Source organism: Periplaneta americana, chromosome 17 (genome assembly GCF_040183065.1).
Source record: "Periplaneta americana isolate PAMFEO1 chromosome 17, P.americana_PAMFEO1_priV1, whole genome shotgun sequence".
NCBI lineage: Eukaryota > Metazoa > Arthropoda > Insecta > Blattodea > Blattidae > Periplaneta > Periplaneta americana.
In genome coordinates this window covers 82,662,039-82,686,106 of record NC_091133.1, presented here as the reverse complement: position 1 = coordinate 82,686,106, position 24,068 = coordinate 82,662,039, and the positions used below count along the sequence as shown (strand labels likewise).

Below are 24,068 nucleotides of genomic sequence, written 5' to 3'. Positions count from 1 at the left end.
TCACGGCCCTCGTAATTTTCTTGAGTGGCCAAAATTTGTATAAGCATTTGTTTTGACATTACTATCATGGTGGACGAAAAAAATTAACTTTTTTATCTGACTCTCACGAGAATGTTTGCTTGTAAGTGGAATGCAGAAAATAGGAAAGATTGTAGAATACTGGGTTTGCAGTGAAAGAGCAACTATCGGACGAAAAATTAGGAATGAAATGAATCCTCAAAAGCTGTAAATTAAGGTTAAATTTCTTGCTTTTGACTGTTGATGGATTATAGTTTAAGCATGGGATAATTTCACACGCACTTACACCTGCCATATGGGCCCATTATGCTGTTTTCAGAGTTGAATTTTGACGTGGCGATGAATTGCCGGTAAATATTTCCTGCAATCCTCTTATTACGAGATAGAACTTTTTTACATGCCGTGAATGTAAACTTAATTTATCTTTCGATAAAAATGACGTTAACAATTATTAACGCTCTTAAAATGCATTCGCCGCAGTCGAGTTTGAATCCTCAAAACTTGACGACTAGATCACCATAGAAAGCTTTCTAAGGGTTGTAATATAACGGATTAGTAGGGTCTATTAATCTGAATGAATTCTCCGTAAACTCTGTGTAACGAAAAACTACGAGTACGTGTAATTTAATTACTCCGTTTATTTGTTTTATTTTCTTCACTTTCTGAACGATGTTCTTTATATACATTCATAATTATTATCGGAGCATTTTGGGAAATCCTATTCACTTCAAAACGCCTCTTTACCTTCACAGTGAAGCTCAGAAGAAGCTGAAATAGACTACTAGGATCAACATAGCCGTGGTGCTCTCTGGGAACCATAATGGAATTAGGTTTAATAATTTGTGAGAACCCTCTGCATCCTTAGGTCCGCCGCTGTTAACTGAGTTAAAACACGCGAGCGTTACAAATGATAGCCATTCCACTTGTGTTTATCTTTGCCTTTGTATGCATATTTGTAAAACCTCCCGTGTAAGAGCATCAGAGGGGACTTCGCTCTCCTTTGTAAGCCGCCTTAATTACCAGTAAATGCATTTCCAATCCAATTGTGGAAGATAGCGGCGTAATCGTGAGAAAATAAATCCATGAGATTAAACCAATTTTGATTTTTTTTAGTCTCTTCTCCTTTTTATACCCGTGTAGGCTTTCAACGGACTGAAGTAGAGGTTACAAAAAAGTTGTTTGATCCAGTAAAACGACCTCAGAGATTAAAACTCACAATTTATATAATAGGAGAACGAGAGGACGGGAATTTCATTAGACTCTAGCTTACACTTGGGCTGTGGAGTGGCTGTCGGTCAGACACTGAAGTGTTTGTATTGGAGAGCGAAAAGCGTCGCATGCCATTCAGTTAGTACCTAAGCAATATTGTCTTGCCGGGAAATGGTATATATAAGTTAATAATAGTAATAATTGCAAAACTAATGATAATAATAATAATAATAATAATAATAATAATAATAATAATAATATTATGTCCACACCTGTGGAGTAACGGTTAGCTCGTCTAGCCGCGAAACCAGGTGGCCCGGGTTCGATTCCCCATCGGGGCAAGTTGCCTGGTTGAGGTTTTTTCCGGGGTTTTCCCTCAACCCAATATGAGCAAATGCTGGGTAACTTTCGGTGTTGGACCCCGGACTCATTTCACCGGCATTATCACCTTCATCTAATTCATACGCTAAATAACCTAAGCTGTTGATAAAGCGTCGTAAAATAACCTACTAAAAGAAATAATAATAATAATAATAATAACAATAATAATAATAATAATAATAATAATAATAATCCGCGGTGCTAGAGTCCTTTAAAAGCCCATGTCGACCAGCCAGATATTGGCCTCACACTCACTTGCCGAAGCAGAGGTGGACGATCATCCACTACAATGAAAGTATCGTGTGGTTAGCACAATGATTCCCGCAGCCGTTATAGCTGACTTTGGAACAGAATTAGCTACCTATCGTAGCTCCCCAAGTGAATCATGATGTTTAGTGGTCCCAAACAGTGCCCGAAATTTTATGAGAAAATTTATTTTCCTCATGAGGACTCGAACCAGCGCGCAGACTATTAACGCGAGAAGCCCTGGGAGCGATGCCTTAGACCACGACGCCACGACACTGGATAATATGAAGGGTTCAGAGCCATAGTGGGCCAAGCGCCATATATTAAAAATGGAGAAAACAAGGGTTAAACTTAAGTGGCTATCATCATTTAATGAAACATATAGCAAGTAATATAAAGTATGTACATTAAAACTAAATTATATACAAATCATCATTAAACTATGGTATTCACTTAACTTTAACCCTTGCTCTCTCTGTTCTTAATGAATGGCGCTTGGCCCACTATGGTTCTGAACCCTTCATCTATAATATAACTAGCTGAAAGAACCCGGAGTTGCCCGGGTTGTCCTTTTTGTTTCTTTTTTATTTAAACTGCTTGTTAGACTTTTCGGAATTCTCAGAAACTCAACAATTAGGGCAACAACCCAAAACATACCCAAGGGTTTCTACTTCACTTCATCCTGATGAGGATAACGTCCTGAGTCCTGAGAGTATAGTATAGGCCTACTATTACTATACTATACTTTGTATATGATTATGAGAGAAGATGTATGTGCAGAGACCCGAAATATAGTATAATATACTAACTGTAACCTGCAGAATTTTTTCAGTATTTTTCCTAACTTAATCTATTTTTTTTGAAGTGCAGAATTATATTGAACTTTAAAAATAAAACAACAAATTTCTCAGAACTCAGGAGAGTAAGCTTTTAACAGATGCACACACACATATTAGACCAGTGTCTAATTTATTTTAGTTCTTCTAGTATTTTAGACAGTGATATAAATATTCTACCGAACATTTTCCATGTGCATATTATAAAGAATCGCAGAGGACAAAGATATAGTCATATGTTTACATAAAAATAGAATATATTACTTCTCTGAATTAAACAAAAGTGGAGAGGTACTTGACAAATCTTCATTATACAAATAATTATAGTAATCGATTAGAATACAGTAGACTTCCATTTAAAATCCAATTGTTGTCAGATTCGATCACCGTTCCTCACTCCAAAGAGAAATATTATTTGCGCACAGTTCATTTGACACGAGGTTTCTTAATATAGCGGTTTTAATAGCTACATATTAAAGTGTGTTATGAGGAAATGTATGCGATTTATATCGTAGCAGCTTCCCGCCACCCCGAATGTAATAAGTCCAGCAGCTCACAACATTTGTATCCCTTTACTTTGTTTAGGATAGCTGTATCTTAAGGGCGCAAATAGCCATAGTAGCTGACACGCCCTTTTTAAACCCCACTAACTAACTGACTGACTGACTTACTAACTAAGTAACTAACTAACTAACTAACTAACTAATTAACTAACTAACTGTACCTTGCAGTAGGGAAGTTTACATTCAATTTCTCGATTCTTAGAAGGCTAAATACTGTGAGGAATATTTAATTCTAGTTTCTTTAAGAAGACGCGCTTTGATTCCAATCTTGGAAGAAAGCTTTTGCCGACACTACAACGCCAGAATTGTTATTCGGTGTTTGAGCAACCCACAGCATCTGCGAGTTGCAGGAAATCCCAAAGCTTCCAAATATTCTCTTTCAGGAACTCGCTTAACCCGTTCAATGAGCCGCATTGTTCTGTCCTATACTTTTAATTAAAACTTTTTGTTCGTAAGTAAAGCTGAATGCACTACTTAAAAGTCAGAGTCTTGCGAGGGGATCTTAATTAGGGGTTTAGGTTTCTACAAAAAGCATTACATGAATATTCTTTGAGGGAAGCAAACAAGAACTCCTCCTCTGGTAGCTTTGTGCTGAAGTGTGGGATTATTATTCCCAGTAGATGGGTTCGATCTCCGATTTTGACTGGAATAATAACTTGTGATGCATGAGATCGAAGACTGAGGACTTTTTTCAGGATGCTTTTGTTTTCCTTACGTTTATACATTTCATTCCACCAATGCTCTCATCTTCACTCACTTTTACCTTGTTTAATATAATTTTGCTTAACACCTTTAGACCTGAATTTTTATTAAAAACAATTAAAAAAACTGGTCGCATAATCATTCTGGGGATCCAAAATTCCCAAATCAAGTCTTCACAGAAAATCAAAATTTGGGGACAATTTTAACCCCTGGGGCCCTAAAATTTTAGATTTTATTTTTAATTCAGTTATAGAAATGTTTAAAAAATAATATTCTCCATTTCTATCACATTTAATTTTTCAAAATATTTAAAGGTATCGAATAAAAAAAGAATGTACACTATAATCACAGTCTAGTATACACAGTCACGAAGCTCAATACGTAGTAAATATGCATCCATAGATAGTTGCTAACCACTAGGATCGCTACTATCGCCTCATTACAGACAATGCGAAATAGTACCTGCACAATCTATTGTTCCTAGTACCCTCATAAACTCAAGCTTCGTGACTGTACATACTAGACTGTGCTATAATATAGGCCTACAAAGCATTCATATAATATGAGAGAGCTCGAGTGTTTTTCATGCCAACTGTAGCTCCTAGCGCATAACGCTAACTGTGCAAGCGATCACAGTGTTACATTATAATCGCATTCAACTCAGGAGTGAAATCTGATGTCAAAAAATAAATGCACGTGTTGTGTTGTCTCGTGATTGATCGTCTACCACAGTATACCTCTCGGTGTAAAAAGTATAGTCTGATTTCATATTCTATATTTTACCATTTAGTCTTTATTTTCAAATAAGTAATACTATAAAATAATAATAATAATAATAATAATAATGTCCCACGCCGTGGCATCGTGGTCTAAGGCATCCTGCCTAGGACTCGCGTTACGAAATCCGCGCTGGTACGAGTCCTCATGGGAGAAGAAATACGATAGGTAGCGAAATCCGGTTGCGAAAGCCAGATTAATCAAGGATATTGGTCGACACCTCTGTCGGCAATACAGTGAAACATCGAAAGTTGGCTGTTTTTCGTGTTTTGCTACACAGCTGTGAAGAAAGTGAGCATTGTTACATATAAATTGTTCCTTTCATGTTACTTCCATAATGTATTTCATAATTATTTTCTACTGCGGAATTATACAAGTCCTATTGCGGATTTATCTGCACTGTTGCGGAATTACCCGAGTTCTTTTTCAACTGTAATGTATGTACAACTAAATATATTTGCATTTTAATAGGTCTCTTTATCTCATTTGGTAGTGAAAGGTTTCGTCCATATCTACATACCTTGATAATATTTTTCAATAAACATTTTGTTGAAAATATGATAGATTTACTTCTTAATATTGCGGACTTAGCCGAGTCTCCCCTACTGTTTCCATTGTCCCCAGTGTTCCAAACAATAATTGTTAAATTCACAGACGGCAGATTTTTTACTTGTATTATGGTGCTTTAGAATTGAGACTTATAGTGAAAAGTTATTGCGCTGTAGAAAACTAGCAATAATAAGGGAGGAATTCCCGAGCTAAATTTCTTTCTTTTAAAATTTCCTTGAAATTGGCGTTAATTGCATTTTTCCGTACACATCGTGAATAGTGAGAATCCTTGTTCCCATACCGCTAGCAGAAATAGTTTAGAACATGAAATTTCATATTTTGCCTGTCATTAGTAATGAGGCATTTAAATACACATAAATTAAATTAAAACGTAAAAATGAATGTTTTTGTGTCTATGTAAATTATTGTATGACATTAGTAATTACTTGCTCAAGCTTAGCTTACAACATGTTATCAATAAATATTGTTTGACATACCAAATTAACAGCAGTTAAAGACAAGGTTAAAAGACAAAAGCTAAGAAGCCGTTACATATAAAATAATGATCTAAATTTAGTGATAGATTCTGCAGCTGGTGTCTGGAACTCCGAAGACAAATGGAGTTGCCCAAATAAGTTGGGGAATATTTTTTTTTAATGTCCCAAGAAACCCCACCTACTCCGCCCATTTGTGTTTTTTATGCAGGACTGACCAATTGCACCTGACATGGAGACATGTGTAGCGGTGAATAAAAGGTTCAAACTCCAGTGCCAAGGACTGAAGGAAGGCCACGGCCGAAGCGGACCTATGGTCGCCGGGCGTGGTCAAAATCCGCATGGCGTCCATGCCTAACAACCGAGGAATGTATAAAAGCCTGATCATTGCAGTACTCTGTCAGTATTTCCCTTGTTGTCCAAGAGAAAGACGAATTTGTCATCATGAAGGTAGGTTTCATTGTAGGGCGTCACTTCCCACTTACTTTGTCTTGACGCGAAGCTGGCAAACGATTCTCAATTTCAGAAAACTTAAAAATTTTTTGTGTGTGTTGCAAATTTGTGTCGTGTGAAGTTTGTGATTTTCTGCAGGATTATGACAATCCAGGTTTTCATATCAATTGAGTTAATGATGAGATTTTTGGAGAGTCTCAAGAATGTGTCAAAATTTATTTTCTACAAATTTTCGGAAGTACTTTCACCATTTAATACATGCGTGCTTTGTTTCACTATCTTGCATGTGTAGATGGTAGACCTAATAGTTAAAGGAGTTATACTTCAATACTTTTTTAATAAGCACTAAAAAAAGTTAACGATTTCTATAAAATTGTTTATTTTAACTTTATTTGAAGAGCCATATTAATTTAAATATTATGAACTTATCGTAATAGCAATAAAATAAACTTTTGCATAACACATATTCTCTGTTGCTAATATGTGTTCACTAGAATTTCTGGCAGGTCAAGTTTTTGAAACGTAAGAGTGACAAAAATAGTATTTAATGTTTATGTTTCATCTCATAGAAAATAGAAATCTGATAGCTTCTTCAGAACCTTATGTTTATTTTACTAAATGATTTATGATTTTTTCTGAGGTCTTCAAATTTTCGTTAACTTTGCGTGAAATGTTCATTTATCTATACAGTATGTTACGCAATTTTTTTTTGGTTAAACTTCAGGCCTATACTAGAAAATTAATTTTGTTTTGTCCATAGTAATGTGAAATATTTTCATTCATTTTTAAATGTTTGTTTTTAGTATAGGTCTATGTATGGAATTTTAGAAGAAAGAAGAATTTTGTTATTTCGTTCATAAACAATTCTCAAAACCAAACTCGTATAATTTTACACTTAAAATAACACACATTTGTATTATGACATTCCCAAATATCACTGAAATATTTATATTCAAGCTCTATTAAAACTGATGTCACAGTCAAGGGCTTAGTAACGTAAAATGATTTCTGAACTATGAACATTTCCGAAGTTTATTTAAGTTTATAATTAAACACATATTTTTTGTTCTGTTGACTATGCTTACATGGCCTCTTTACAGTAATATGAATTACTCATAAGCGCACAATGAAGAACGGTGACAGTCGTATATTTTTATGCGTAGTTTTTATATTCAAGATGCATTCACATCATGTTATGGCTATAGCTAATGGTTAAACCGTACTTAATTGGGATTTTATGAGGTTTTCTCCAATTGTAAAGCGAATGTTAGGTAGTCTCGTGGAGAATCCTCATCTTCATGTCCACAAAATACTGTATCGTTATCACAACCTCCATCTTCACTAGATGGTCACACAGTTCGTACAACGTCGTTAAATAACAATAAAAATAACGGTTGTTGATCTTAACAGTTTCTCCAGGTAAGTTATCTGTTGTGTTGTAAAATAGGCCACAGTAACAGTCTGTCAGATCCCTTGTTAGTCAGCCTGGAGGCTAGTAGGGGGGGGATTATATAAGCTTCACAGATTTGGTCAGTTGTTTCGCTTCAGAGTATACTAATTGACAGAGTAAAGAAGATTTTATAGAGAAAACGCGGAAGAGTAGTTGTTACTGAAGGAAACGTGACCGCATTCGTTCAATCATCACTTTATTTTACAACTAACAATGCATTTGATGCGATAAATGGAACATGAAATAAGCGTTTACAATGACTTGCTTGTTTATAAAGTGTCACATAGGAAGACTTTTAAGTAGACGTAAGTGGGAGGATAATATAGGCTAAAAATGGATTTGAGGGAGGTGGGATATGATGGTAGGGACTGGATTAATCTTGCGCAGGATAGGGACAGATGGCGGGCTTATGTGAGGGCGACAATGAACCTCCGGGTTCCTTAAAAGCCATTCTTTAATTAATTTATCCCCAGAACGTTCGCTGTAACGTATTGCATGAAATTTGTCTCCTGAGAAGATACGATGCAGTAGCTACTCATTCCTATTACATTTATGATAATAATAATTTCTACTGGATGAGAATGTCGATATGATATATTTATTATAGTTCACAGACAAAAAAAGAATATATCCATGCATATAATCATTGAAGCCTTACATTATATACTGTCCACACCTGTGGAGTAACGATCAGCGCGTCTGGCCGCGAAACCAGGTGGCCCGGGTTCGAATCCCGGTCGGGGCAAGTTACCTGGTTGAGGTTTTTTCCGGGGTTTTCCCTCAACCCAATGCGAGCAAATGCTAGGTAACTTTCGCTGCTGGACCCCGGACTCATTTCACAGGTATTATCACCTTCATTTCATTCAGACGCTAAGTAACCTGAGATGTTGATACAGCGTCGTAAAATAACTCAATAAAAATACATTACATACTTTATAACTTACATATAGATATATAATTTTTAATATAATTTCTAAACTTAACTATTTAATGTAAGATGTTTTTTCTTGCACTTGCGACTAATTTTGTGCAAGACTCAACTCATTTTAATATGTTGTTACAATTAGTCTTTGCTCACTTGGTTAGGATGTACTTCACGTTTCAATCTGCAATGTGCAGCTATCATATATAAATCTTCCATTATTCTAGTATATTTAAAACTTTTGAATATATATATATATATATATATATATATATATATTATTTTACTTATTGATAGTACTATTAAAAAAACTAATCCTTTTTTCTTATCCAATTTTTTTTCTCATTCAATTCTAGCTATTTCATTTATTCTTTCAATTCTAATTTTTTTGTCCAAAAAAGATATAGACCTATTTGCCTTTGTAACTTTATGTTATTATTATTATTATTATTATTATTATTATTATTATTATTATTATTATTCATAAGTTTTCTTATAGCTATTTCTTTATTCATTTGTAGGAACTTTTCATTTATGAATTTCTTCCGTATTTCTTTTGTATATTGACAGAGAATATCGATATGATGGCATGTGAAATTGAAAATTTTCGAGAAATCTTCACAATATCGTCTATGTTCATTATATATTTCATTTCAAGTTGCCAGTTTGAACTCGCATCTCCAGTCTGAAAGACTCTGCACGCCTTTATGACTGAGACACCGTTTTTCCAATGTCTGTCGTTTTTTTAAGGTGTTTGTGTGCTTGGCTGCTATCCTGGTCGCTGTGAGCGGAGGTTACGTGGCAGGCCCTGCCGCCGTGGTCCGCGCCCCCCACTTTGACAGCGCCGTCATCAAGTCCGACCGTCTGGGTGGTAACTTCGCCTATAGCCACGCCGAGGGCCACGCCTATGCCGCCGTGAACCCAGTAGTGGAGAACGTCGTCCACCCTGTTGGAGTGTCCTACTCTGCTCACACAGTTGCTGCCCCTGTCGCTTATGCCGCCCCCGTTGCCGCTCCCGTTGCTGTGGCTGCCGCTCCCGCCTACGCATATGCTGCTCATCCCGCCCACTACCTGTACCGTTAGGATAGCTCACACCTCACCATTTTTACATATGTAGTTTAGGATCGGGCATCTTCTCTTCTCTTCCTCTAGTATGAATGGACAGCAATCGCTTCTGTATGTTTCTTCTGTTGAATAAGACACAAAACACGTTGCACACATCCACACACCAATTGATGACAATGGTGTGAATATTTCATTTTTAATATTTGTAATTTATAAATAAATAAAATATTCACATCTCAGTAATGAGTATCGTATTTATAATAATCTATATTAACCTCTTCCAGAAATATCCTAAAAACAAATTATTATATTCCTAATCCTGTATAATTTACATAACATATTACACATAAAGATCCTGTAATTGTTCAGTACATTTTATGGTCCGTCCCAGGAATCCAGAGTAGAAAGACAAAACAAGATTTCTGCGTAAGTGGTATGTGAGAGGACTAGAGCTAATGATCGTTCTGGGGGAAGGTGTTGGTTGAACGAAGCTAGTAATAAAATTGCTTGCAGAGAATGGATCATTTCTATCTGAACTCTGCTCTACCATCTACCATGAGCATCTTACCCCTTAGCGGCCTCGAGCTGATGCTGCCCGCAATACACTCCTGCGTGAAGTTACTTCACAGATTCCTGGGACCATACCTTTCCATTTTCTCCCAAGCCAAGAAGAGTGTCTTTCTCTTAGTCTACTATTGATATCTTCATTATTGCGAATTGTTTCTAGAAAAGAAAGAAGAAACAGTTTAAAGATATTGCCGCGAGAATAATAAAGTAAAGTGTTAGGCCTATAGCCATACAAATACCTATCGATGGAGATATATCACAGGAGAAACTGGCTTCTTTAAATTACATAATTTGTCATTACATTTATAGCACAACAATTATTAATTAATTATCATTATAGTAAGTATAAACCATGTATTGTGGGTCCCTATCACCACGGCATGGCGCGTCCTCAGGTTGCGGATAGAGGAGACGACCTCCAGATATGGAGGGTGGCTGCGAATATATTGAATAAGCAGTCTGGACAGCCAATATGGGGTGGTCCTCCAGCTTTGGGGTTGGGCGAAGGACTAACAACCCATCACCGTAAAAAACAGCTTGTTACGAATCCATACAAGACAGGATGGGGACCGATAGCGGGCTTATGTGAGGGCGGCAATGAACCTGCGGGTTCCTTAATCCTTTGCAGCACAAATCAATTTTTTATGTTTTTATATCATGGATCATAACAAAGCTTCGATTAATTTTTTTCAACATTTTAACTCTGCACACAATTTTAAAACATAAATGGCACCTTTATGTATACTCAAGAGGTGGTTCCTTGGTGGAATATCTGTGCCATAAAATTGAGAAAGAAAGAAACTGGTGGTTCTTCTGAATAACCACTATGCTGCAAAGGGTTAAAAGCCATTTGTAAGTAAGTATAAAAGAGTAAAGTAATACTTATTATAGATCATGGAGGCTCACAGGATAGCGGAAGGTTAAAGGTCTCATCTTTTCAGACAACTTTTATTGGTAGCAGTGGTGATATCAGTCCTACGTACTTGTCGCCTTTACTCCCAAGGAACTACCTCTGGTTTTTCTGTTAGATGTTGCATGCGTCGATGATACTAAAAAACTGCAAAATTTCAAATGCTCTCATTTTCGGTATTAGAATCTAGCTTTCATTTTCAGATTCATTTACAGATTAAAATTATAAAATAAGTGCATAATTAGGCCTACTAGATTAATTTGTAGTTAAAGAGAAAATATTTTGTAAATCTGTGCTGTATAAAAAAGAACTTTTAGCGATTAGACCGTTAAAATTGCTGCAATAAATTTATTATAGATCTGATACGCTTTGCTGTAGTCACGCGAGTAGATGGGGAAATGTGTCTGCAGTGACACAGGTCGTGTGTGCTAAGTGAATGGCTCTCATCCCCGTCTTTGTGGACGCTTGCTATTGTTTTGTGCATTGTGTAAATCACGGACATTAATACTAGTAATCTACAATAAAAACGCATCGGATTCGCGGCCATAAAACAACAATAGATTTGTCAGACAGCGCCGCGGCATACAGACGTTAATTTATGCTCCACCTTACACGCAGGTCAAATTCTGTCCAGATTTAATTTGTGTAACTTTGTTAGTAATTTCAACGTTTCGTTTCTGCTACGTGATCCGAATGTATATTCACAAGAATGTGCGGCTGGGGAATTTTCGGTTCACTGTTCGTATAATTATCCACCCAGTGCGATATTTAACTCCAAAACACTTGGTTAAATACACATACTGTAGGCCTATATAAATTAAGGCCACAGTGTTTCGTATGAAGGCGAGAATGATATTTGTCTGTGCAGGTGTTTTAATACATCATAGGTTTCTTTTAATATTCTTGCCACTGGATCTGAGGTTCATTAGTTCAGACTAAACCAAATGCAATGAGACAATATCACGGATTTATTTGTCATCCTCTAATGTTTGCCACTGGATTCGAGATTCCGAGGTTCAAAATCAACTGAGGATGATATAAATTAAGGGCGATAAATATCCATATATCATCTATCGCAGGAGAATTAAAGTTGGTGTCCATAAATTGTTAAATAACACAAAATATGGAACTATTTTTAGTGTTATATTTTTTATATAAAACTGACATTATTAATGACATTCATAGTTATACAAGTGTCCATTATTTTCTTTGTATTGAGGAAAAATAAACTGTTAGTTATTTTGTATCTTTTAATAAACGCATATACAGGGTGCGTCAGGAGGAAAGGTACGTGGTTTCAGGAGTGATAATATTGGTGATTCTGAACAAAAAAAGTTTATATCAACATATATCCTGTTTTAACGGTTTAACTAATCCAAACAATGAGGAACAGGAAAAGTGCAGGTGATAGTAGACTAAAATAAAACATTGCTACTTTATGTTCTGTTTGGAATGGAATTTAACTGAGGGAGCACGGATAGTCCAGCACTGCGACCTATTGAGATCTATTGCGCTAACCCTCGATATGGAATGAGTTGCATGCCACAGATCCCCTACGCGCACCGCTCTAACCACATGAGTCCCTTAACGACCGGTCCCTACAGCCGACAGAATCCATATACCATTCCTGCTTCGATAAATTCACCCAAGGTCCCCCTGTCGGTCCGAGGCGAAACTCCTCCCCCAAGTAGGTCCGCCTCGGGTGCCATTGCAGAAGCCATCCAACATCGCTTAACTACATTCCACGGAAGCCGGTCGAGAGAGTCAGCAGCTTCGGGAGGCCGCAGTAAAGTGATCTGAAAAACCAGAAACGGGATGATGAGGAAAGGATGACAGGGGAGGAAAGGAAGTGGCGAAGATGAGTGGGGTTCCAATCGCCTGATAAAGTTACCTGATTTTCATCCATAGGAGTGAGGGAAAAAATCCGAAAAAACCTCACACAGACAACTCGTCCCGACCGGGAATCGAACCCGGGACCGCTGGGTTTGGAGTTAGACTCGCCAACCCCTCAGCCTATGTTCTATTTAATTGTGTACTATTCTTTACCGTACATGTTCAAATAGTTCACTGTCAACTTCAATCCACTTTGCAGCTCTTGTAGACAGCTGCTGTGTTGCTGATCTGAGCTGATTCGGACATTCCTTTACTTGAGCACAAGCATGTAAAATGCAAGCGAGAAGTTCCTCCCTTGTTTCCACTTTGCGTTTGTAGACTTCGCTCTTAAGGCAACTCCACACACAGTAATCCAATGGAGTAAGGTCGGGTGACCTCGGTGGTCAAGAAATGACTCTACCGCGACCGATTCAACGCCCAGGATATTTTTATTTTTTATTTTATTGGGTTATTTTACGACGCTGTATTAACATCTAGGTTATTTAGCGTCTGAATGAAATGAAGATGATAATGCCGGTGAAATGAGTCCGGGGTCCAGCACCGAAAGTTACCCAGCATTTGCTCGTATTGAGTTGAGGGAAAACCCCGGGAAAAACCTCAACCAGGTAACTTGCCCCGACCGGGATTCGAACCCGGGCCACCTGGTTTCGCGACCAGACGAGCTAACCGTTACTCTACAGGTGTGGACGGATACTTTTATTGATCCTACTACAACCTAATGTCGTTTTGGTTGCGTCCGCATGTGAGTGCTAATGAAGGACATGAGACTGACGCCTGTGATAATAATAATAATAATAATAATAATAATAATAATAATAATAATAATAATAGTAATAACAGCAAATCTTCTGTCTTATTTTGAAGTGAATCGTCTACTTTATAAAACAACCAATTGATATTATAAATGATAGAAATGAGGATATTAAACTTCAATGAATTCCACTGATTGGTACCAATTAAATGTTGTAATATACACATTAATGTCCTGCAATGTTCGAATATGAGAGCGACAACAAGACATCACAAACTTCGTTTTATTTCATATGAAAAATTAATCACAAGATCTGTGCTAAAATCTGTAAGCGGTTAAAACAGGAAGAGATGAGAGTGGAGAACAGCGAATATTTTTATAACAAGATGGAACAAGCACAATAGGCCTCCTTCTGCAGAGCGAACATCGGCGAATATCGAACTTCACCAGCCTCCGGCATAGCTCGGTCGGTTAAGGCACTTGCCTGCCGATCCGGAGTTGCGCTCGGTCGCGGGTTCGATTCCCGCTTGGGCTGATTAACTGGTTGGGTTTTTTCCCGAGGTTTTCCCCAACCGTAAGGCAAATGTCAGGTAATCTATGGCGAATTCTCGGCCTCATCTCGCCAAAAAATCATCTCGCTATCACCAATCCCATCAACGCTAAATAACCTCGTATTTGATACAAAGTCGTTAAATAACCAAGTAAAAAAAATCGAACTTTACCATGCTCGATAAACTTGAACGGAACATAGAGCCTGTAATGTACGACGCTGATACCATTTATGACTTATATAAACTCCTAACGTCAATAAATCTAGCGTAGTTTTATAAAATTAAATAATAATCAGCTGTAATATGTATTACAACTTTATAAATTTTATCAACAGTAATCTCACTAGAGCTTTTGATTTATCTAGAGAAAATCAAAACTCGAGTGGGATTTAATTGACTATTACACGATTAGAAGAAAGTATGTAAAGATTAGAAGTAACAGAGTACTCCAATACAATAAAATATTAATTGGCTTACGAAAATACAACTTACTGTCTTCAAATGTATTATTTTACCATCTCAGCATTACGCTAGATGGCAGTAGTGTTTTATGATTATGTTTTCTTGTTATCAGTTGTGCCAACTATGGAATCTTCATTGAACTCTGTGGACGGTTACTAGTCAAGAAGGCTTTGTTGATTCAGTTTCATTTTTATTAAAACATGTGCATTCCACTTCAGTCACCCGGATCCCAGTAATCAACGTCACTTGACAGATGATTTTCAATAAATCTTAGTATTAAACAATCTCTGATACGTAACTATCCATAATATCATATAGCAGAAGCTATAACAAATTTAACCTAAATAATATAAACAAGTGTTAGAAAAGTTTTAATTAGGAATAATAAAATAAACAAGAAACGTTTTAATTAACGATGATGAAATAAAAAATAAACATGATTAATTTTAAAAGAAAGAATTATTGAAAGTACAATTTTCAAATTTGAATGTTTTAGTGGTTGGTGGTTCAGTTGATGTTATATTGGACGTGTGCGTAAAAGAAGTGAACTCGTTGATGTACATGGTGTATCCCTCAACTTATTCAGGATTTCCGAATGGTGCTCTTCATATATGACCAGTGATCTTTATTAATTCTTGTTCTTGAATGCCAATGCGAGTCATATTTGAAAGTGCTGTGCATCGATTGGAGTGGTTTGTAATTTTATGTTTTTTGACCTCCAGATCAGTCCAGTTTGAAATGTTGGCAAACAAAGAAACAAATGCTAGGGTAGTGATAAAAGTAAACAAATGCTATGGACTCGATAAAATTAAACAAATGCTAGGGACGCAATAAAATTGTGTGATAAGCAGCCATGATTGGTTGAAAGACGTCCTTTCGTACCGTTTTTTTGGTCAAAAGTAGTGTGACGTGGTAAAAATGTAATAGTCCTACAAAAATTACATTTTATCTTGATTTTTCTCTCACGTTTCGTTAACGATTGCGGCTTGAGAAGGCGTAAGAGCTTCGATGACACCTCATGGGAATGGTTATAGGGGGCGTAAAGAGTAACACCCAATTGTTCTAGTGTGGCTGTTAAAGAAGTCTTTGATACTATCTCTATTTTATCTTCAGACTTAAAATCCATCCGCTGAGTTTTCTAGTCTTACTCTTTCCCCCGAAGAGATCAATACGCACCAGTAAATCGAATGGCTACAGTGCTGAAGGACATCCGATAGCTCCCTTTGTAAGATGAAAGTACATGTGGCTGTATTAGTAAGTCAATCCACACTTAAATGCAGATCAATCATATATAGTAGGGTGGTAATTGATGGGGCATACGAGACAGGAGCTGAGGTATTGTATTCTCAAAAATAGTGGGAGTGTGTCAATGATATATTATCCTTGAGAAAAACCAACATCCGGATGTCATGTAAGCGTCTCAGTATTGTTGTGATGCCTTTGCAGACTCGACATCCGTAACTAGAGGCACCTACATGCATTAAGTCCGGTTGTAGGAGTCTAATATGGTCAACGATAAAGCGGATAACATGTTGTATGAGCGTTCATGGTTTGCGTGGGCGCAAGACCTCCAGGCTGGGATTGTCTCGTTGCCTGGCGACAGTTATCGTGTCCTGAAATAGGAGACTGGAAGAGCATTGTACTACGCAACCAACGCAGGAACCGTAGTGGCCGAAAAAGAACTACAATGTTTGTTGCTATGGTCACTTCTGATGTATCAACTAACGTCGACTGCGAAGAGACGTGTTTTGCGTAGCCAAGCAACGCATGTCATTTGGAATGCAATATAGCTTTGTGTCGAAAGAAAAGACATGATATAATTATAACTTTGTCTAAGGAAACGGAGAGAGTTGCAATCAATGACTTATTTCACATTTAGTGCGGTATGTAGAGCATTTCCTATGTCATAACGACGTTAGCAGAGACTGTTACGTCATTTTAACAAAATTGATTTATTTAATAGATTTATTTTTACTGGCAGAGTTAAGGCCATAAAACCTTCTCTTTCACTCAACCAGTACAAGAACACATGGCAAATATAAATGTAGCAGCAATAAAGGACCAATAATAATAATAATAATAATAATAATAATAATAATAATAAACAAAATGAAGATAAGGTCAGTTACATCTAATTCTAAGAGTCAAACAATTACAATTTAGTTTTAAATAATGTTTAATACTTCGATCATATTGTATTAAGTGTACCTACATATATTTAAATGATGTTGATACAGCGTCGTAAAATAACCCAATAAAAAAAATATATTTAAATGTGAGGTACGACACTTGTTGAAAAACTGTCACATTTTCAATACGTAGGGTGAGATGGAAGTTTTGAAAAGAATGGGGATGGCAATATGAAATTATGAAAATTTGAAGCTATTTGTGGAAACATAGAAGCTTAGGAAGAACAGGAAAAGAAATAAAATGAAAATTACAGAAAACTGATATTTTGTAGAAAACAAGGGGATGCCTTAAACCAATAGGCCCACTAAAATAATTAGGTAAAATAAAAACTGAAACAATATCTCTATTTAAACGAATTTTAATAATATTAATAATAATAATAATAATAATAATAACAATAATAATAACAATAGTAATAATAATCACCGCCACTAATACCACCACTACCACCACAGTCACCACCATCAATTACACGGATTAGTATATATTATTTTAATGTATCGAAGTACATATATGATATTTCCATGCAGATATTCTGCGTCATCATACGATGAAAGAGTAATGGAAAGGAGAAAAATTCTCTCCGGCGCCGGGATTTGAACCCGGGTGCTGATGCTTTATCCACTAAGCCACACCGGATACCCACCCCGGCGTCGGACAGAGTCGTCTCAGATTAAGTTCCAACTCTTGGGTTCCCTCTAGTGGCCGCCCTCTGCACTACGTCATAGATGTCTATGAACGTAGGACTGATGTCCACACATGTCACTCGTTATGAGTGACTAGTTGGCCGGGATCCGACGGAATAAGCGCCGTCTTAAATCACGAAGTGATTTACGCATATCATATATTATTTTAATGTACCGAAGTACATATGATATTTCCATGCAGATATTCTGCGTCATCATACATAGAGCTGAAAACCCGGGTTCAAATCCCGGCGCCGGAGAGAATTTTTCTCCGTTCCATTACTCTTTCATCATTACATGGATTGGGTTATGTCAACCTGTTCCGGTGGGAATCATCTTTTTCAAGGCCTTCTCACCTCTCTTGTTCCTCTGGGATTAGGCTTATAAAGAAGACCCTTCTTTGGTGATTGGTTGTCGTCCATTTTCGAAAGATGTTCTGTTAAATTTTGTTAGTAATCATGTATATTGTCTTCTGTGCTTTTTTTTTGTTATGTCGAATGTTGCTTTTGCTTTTGTTTCTGAACACACAGTAAGTGTATGTTAATAAGGCGAGTTTTGTTTTATTTTTTAAGTTATCTCGCGACCCCCCTCAGCTCTTTATACGACCCCCTGAGGGTCGCGACCTACACTTTGGGATCTTTGGAAACCACTGCAGTACATGGTCCGTCGATCTATGAACTGAGATGCTACAGCTTCATAACTTTTATTCAAGATAATTATATTTGTTAACCATTTCCCACAAAAATTCCACTTGGAACTGAATTGAACTCAGGCCTTCGGTGTAGAGAATAATGTTGTACCAAGCAGGATAATTATTAAGTGAAATAAATAAAAGCGGTAATAATATTATTTAAGACTTTATTGACTTAGAATGATTGTAATAATTTAACATAATTTTAATTCGTCGCATGTTCTATAGGGATCTGTTTACATTATTTGTACATGTATTTTGACTTTGTTGGTAATTTCATCTTGATGATGGTGCCTTGATGACATTGGTTGCTGTATTTCTTAACGGTACAAGTAGGGAGCGCCATAGCCATAAGCAGCGACGGGGGCGGCGATAGGAGCAGCGATGTGGGCTGCGATGGGTGCAGCCACGCGAGCGGCTACGGGAGCGGCGTAAGCGACAGGGGCGGCGACGGTGTGAGCGGTGTAGGACACTCCGACAGGGTGGACTACATTCTGGACGACGGGGTTGATGGAAGCGAAGGCGTGGTTCTCGGCGGTGCTGTAGGCGAAGTTACCACCCAGACGGTCGGACTTGATGATGGCGCTATCGAAGTGAGGGGCGCGAACCACGGCGGCAGGGCCCGCCACGAAACCACCACTCACAGCGACCAGGACAGCAGCCAAGCATACCAACACCTGAAACGAAACAAATTTCAGTCAGAAATTAAACTTCGTTATGCGAATGATTTGGCGAAAGAATTACGGTGCGAAGATTGATTGTTATTGTCCTGGACATTTCGTAGAAAAAACAAGGTCGTCTGGTTTGTTTGTTCGTTGGAACGTGAGAGAATGTTTCACAGTGACTAACGGCACTTTATTAAAAATGGTGGCAGGCCCTTATTGAAAGAGACATAAGAGTTTTTTTTTTAATTCGGTTTAACGGCTTTGAACTGCTTGTGGTTTCCTGTAATTTAATAGCACAATTACTTCTTGATGGATAAGTTAATTGATTGTTAGCTATTTCAAGGTTCTAAACTTAGAACTAATTATAAAAAAACAAGGAAACAAATTACAAGCACTGAGCAAGGTGGTACAGACAGTAACGTTTTGAGACTCGCATTTGGGACGTCCCGGGTTGAAACCCCGTGGCTGGCCAATCTGATTGGGGATTTTCATGGTTTACCTCAATAACAAAGGTAAATGCCGGATTGAAAATTTACATACCATTCATCACGGCCTTAATCGCAATACCATAAACATTAAAACAAAATCTAAATCAGTTACATGAACACAAATCATCTATAACACATGACAGTAGAAACAGAAAGTGAACAATAGTCACTCGTGGCTCATCCGACATCAGCACAGGACACACCTCTGCCATACCATAAGCAAAGATTTTCAGTCAAACAGAACCCCCCCCCCTTTTTTTGACATAACTAGGTAACGTAATCAAAATTGTTTTGTGAAACTGTTTTTATAACTTTAATACAACACAATTTTCGCGTAGTTTCAGACCACAAGACCTGGGCGCTGCGTAAATCTAAACATGATGCTGCATATCTATTCCAACGAATTTTAATGATTCATAATTATGCAATAACCACTTGTAAATGCAGTCTCATGACAGTTACTATGTAAAAGGTAATAAGGAAATAGTTGTTTCACAACTGAAAGGACTGTATACGCTGCAAAACCTTCATTTTAGATTAATTTAATTTAATATGTTATCATTTTTAAATATGTGCATTCATTAATTTTATCTTATATTCTATATTTTACATTTTAATACAATATGGCCAATGTAACCCATTGCACATCAGCACAAGAGTTCAATAGAGATAACAGTGATCTGAAGATGGCTTACAAAGTCGAAAACGTTCATCAAGTAGAATGAAATAAAAATATCACATTATTATATAACATAAGTTTATAACGGACTTAAAGAAAATGTTGTTAAATTAACAAAACTTATCGGAACAAAAATGGGTATAAAATAGTCAACGGACTAGTAATAAGCTCAAAGATATTAAAAGCGTGTACAAATAAATGTGTAAATATTACAAGAATCATCTATAAACTTCTTTGCTGTTAGGTAGAAACAAATGAGAGGCTTGAGAATAAGAGTTAGTCGTCACAATTTACTTTAAATTTTCGAAATAAAAGTTCGGAATAAAACAAAGCTTAGTACACTGTTCATTGAAGCGCTTCCTACTAACGGGAGGTTATTACCACAGTCTAGTATATAGTCACGAAGCTTGAGTTGTGAGGGTGCTAGGAACAATAGACTGTCCCGGTACTATTTCGCATTGTCTGTAATGAGGCGATATTAGCGACCCTAGTGGTTAGCAACTATCTATGGATGCATATTTACTACGTACTGAGCTTCGTGACTGTATACTGTATACTAGACTGTGTTATTACGCTATGGAACGGAGCGCGAATGAAATGCAAGACAGACGCTGATAAGCTACCGGTGAATGCAGCGCGAACCGCGGAGTGGAGTTCGAATTCAAATCCAGAATAAATATAATGGAATTTATCACAGTAGTAGTGGTAGTGGTAATGGTGGTGGTGGTGGTGGTGGTAGTAGTAGTTTATTAAACGTCGCTTTCAACTGCAGGTATTATCCAGTGTCAAAATTAAACCTGGGTGAGTATATATACCGGCTATGCCACAGGCAATATTGCCTAAATCATGAAGGAAGAAGAACTTCGAAAGATATATGCTAATATAAAGAAAGGCTAAAATAAATGCTTGTTTGATTGATTTAGAAGCTAGTGTAGACATATGAGTATTATGGATTTTTAACATTTTTGGAAGACATACATGTTTCAAACGTTACTGTAAAGAATGTAACTTTGAGATAAAGTAGTTATGATTTTAAAACTGAATCATAGAGGCCATATTATGCATTTAAACACAAACCATTCTTTTTCCACAATTACTACACTTATTTATAGCACACAGAATTCAGTGTATGCTAACTGTTTAGGCGCAATTTAAACGCTTTATAGATCTAAGTTTGAATCGTTTTCATTGTGTTGTCCTGTGTCATTTTAAGTGAACATTTGGAATGGTACCAACTAGATATTGGAGAAATCGTGTGTCCAATATGAAGTCGAGATGAAGTCTAGATTTGGATTTAAAGGACAGCTCTTAAAGGAACGTAAACGTCAGTAAGTGGAAGTACAGTACTAACATTAATATAAAATCTTTCTTTATGTTACAGTTTGAACTCTTACATTTGCATGTGGTTTAGATGTCAAGAAAATTACATGTAATTTCCCGTAAGAACAGCAAAGCTTGAATTGCATAATGTAGAGTACATACATAGAAAAAGTTATAAAGGAAGACAAATATCTCCTTTAGCTATGTAGTTATGTAAGAGGGAAATAAGGAAATGACATCACGTACCAACAAAATCTCTGCAATTTTCTTCAAGTACTCTGAAGTTAAAGAATCTCTAATGAATGATTCATTTGCCTTTCAACAGGATATAGTTATAATGAGCGTAATGAACGCAGTGTTGCAAAGTCTCTGCTTTATTTAAGTCGAATATTATACAATTAGAAAGCTATTTTTAACAACAGTCTTTGAAAATATATATTTATTTATCATTAATTGAAAATAATATGATGACTATATTGAAAATTGAATGAAAAAATATTATGTAACTCAATTCAAATATATTTAAATATTATTTTAAATAATCAGCTGGAATGATATGTGAAGATCATATTGAAAAATATTTGAAACCTAATTTTGAATATGTATTTGGGTCACTTTACAATAAAAGATTTGAAATATTTTTACAACATTGGACATATATAATGTGTGTCGACTAATTAAACATATTTTAAACCTATTTTCAAATTAAAAATTAAATTAAATTATGGTTTATTTAACGACGATCGCAACTGCAGAGGTTATATTAGCGTCGCCGGTTTGCCGGAATTTTGCCCCGCAAACGTTTTTTACATGCCAGTAACTCTACTGACATGAGCCTGTCGCACTTAAACACACTTAAATGCCATCGACCTGGGCCGGGATCGAACCCGCAACTTCGAGCATAGAAGGCCAGCGCTATACCAACTTCGCTACCGAGGCCGACTTCTGTTGTCAATAATATGTTGAAGAATATATAAATACGAATTTAAAATGTTTGAAAATCACTTTCAACTATAGACTGGAAATATATGCGGACCAATTCAGAAAATGTTGCAGGATTTTTTAATCGGTGAGCTTAAGGAAAAAAAATTGAAATATTTGACAAGTATTTTAAAATAGGATGTAAGAATATATGTAGATCTATTTGCAAAAATGGGTTGAAAAGTCGGTAGATTTATAAAGATAAATGCTGGTTCATTTGAAGCAGAATTTGATTACCAAGTTTCGCATTTTTCTATGAACGCTTTTAATTGGAAGTAGATCTAATTCCTGCAATAGTGTACTGGTAACTCAGTGGAAATTGTACTATCCTCTTTATCTTACCTTCATTTTCGAGATTTAGTGTTCCTCTGGTTGTCTTAGGAAAACTGTACCTTTTGGATCAGTATCCCAACCTTTTATACAACCACGCTTACTCACGGGGGCAGAATGAGTACCATGCCACGCCCGCAATCAAAAACCCCGCTTTGGTCTGACGACCGTGGCCTTCCAGTGACCTTGCTATTGATGTTTGAACTTCCCGGATAAATCCATGTTTCCTCATGCTTGGGCTCGCGTGTGTGCTCGAGTTCCTTTCTGACTAAGATTTTACTACATTCGTTTCGGACAGTCACTTATGAGATAGTAATATAATAAATCTGCATTCCAATCCTGTTTTTATGTCAAGTTTGATTAGAAAAAAAAAGTTCCTTTAACGCTGGGCGTTTCCTAATATCGCTTACTTAGAACAAAAACGACATATATATGTAGGCCTACACAAGAAATATGTCCGCCTTAATATGTATTCTAAATGCGTAACTTTAAAGACAATGTAAGGTACCAGTAATGCAAGAAATGGTAAGAGTTTCTGTTATCCATAAAATTGCACCGATGTATTCTTAAAATAAAGATTAGAGCATCGGATTTCTATGGTTCATAGGTACCTGTACTGAAATCCCAGGGATCCAAGTGAAATTAAGGACCAGGGAAAAGGTTTTCCTCGTTATCATTCTATCATTGTCCATTATCCTTAACTGAAATGTGCTGTACCGCATCATTTTTCAGCAAGACCAAATGCATAGACACTAGAGATGAACAACGATTGAGAAAGCAATACTAACAGCGTCCGCAAAGCCGAAAACCCTCACGACAATGTTGTATACGTCGCGGCATTGACGTAAAGACTGCTTGTGTTTCGATACGTCGAGATTGATCACTCCCGAAGTCCCGAACGTCAAGCAGCCTTGAATCGCCATAATTGTTTATACCTGACTGAACTTTTATCTACTTTGGTAACTGTTATATATGTATAAATAATCAAGTAGCCTATTTGAAACATTATCTTTACCTTTCAGTATGTAACAATCCATTCCCCAATATTTATTTAATTACTAATCCTTTAATAAAAGGCTAGGAATTTTCTTTTCATATGTTTGGAATAAAGTGTGAAATCTCAAGTAAAAAGATATTAACGTTATGTTTTATGTTTCTTAGAAATGCAAATTTATTTGAGAATTGTTTTTTTATTTATATAACCATAGGTAATATCATGTAATAGAACCAGAACATTTT

The 24,068-nt window shown here is 36.6% G+C and overlaps 2 protein-coding genes across 2 annotated transcripts in view; one reads left to right on the top strand and one right to left on the bottom strand.

Moving 5' to 3' along the window:
- The window catches only part of LOC138693433 (uncharacterized), a 43,122-nt gene extending 33,218 nt beyond the window's left edge, over positions 1 to 9,904 (top strand). Inside the window, exons 2-3 of the mRNA XM_069817382.1 lie at positions 5,987 to 6,225; positions 9,351 to 9,904. Of these exons, the coding sequence (XP_069673483.1) occupies positions 6,220 to 6,225; positions 9,351 to 9,683 (339 nt within the window). The 5' untranslated portion in view covers positions 5,987 to 6,219 and the 3' untranslated portion in view covers positions 9,684 to 9,904. The remainder of the gene's footprint in view (positions 1 to 5,986; positions 6,226 to 9,350) is intronic.
- An 8,612-nt stretch (positions 9,905 to 18,516) lies between these two features.
- LOC138693401 (uncharacterized) lies at positions 18,517 to 22,992 on the bottom strand. The gene is made up of 2 exons (XM_069817343.1): positions 22,842 to 22,992; positions 18,517 to 19,043 (listed from the first exon to the last, which is right to left on the bottom strand). The coding sequence occupies exons 1-2, from the start codon at positions 22,845 to 22,847 to the stop codon at positions 18,687 to 18,689; spliced, it is 363 nt and encodes a 120-aa protein (XP_069673444.1). The 5' UTR covers positions 22,848 to 22,992; the 3' UTR covers positions 18,517 to 18,686.
- Between the last annotated feature and the right edge of the window lie 1,076 nt (positions 22,993 to 24,068).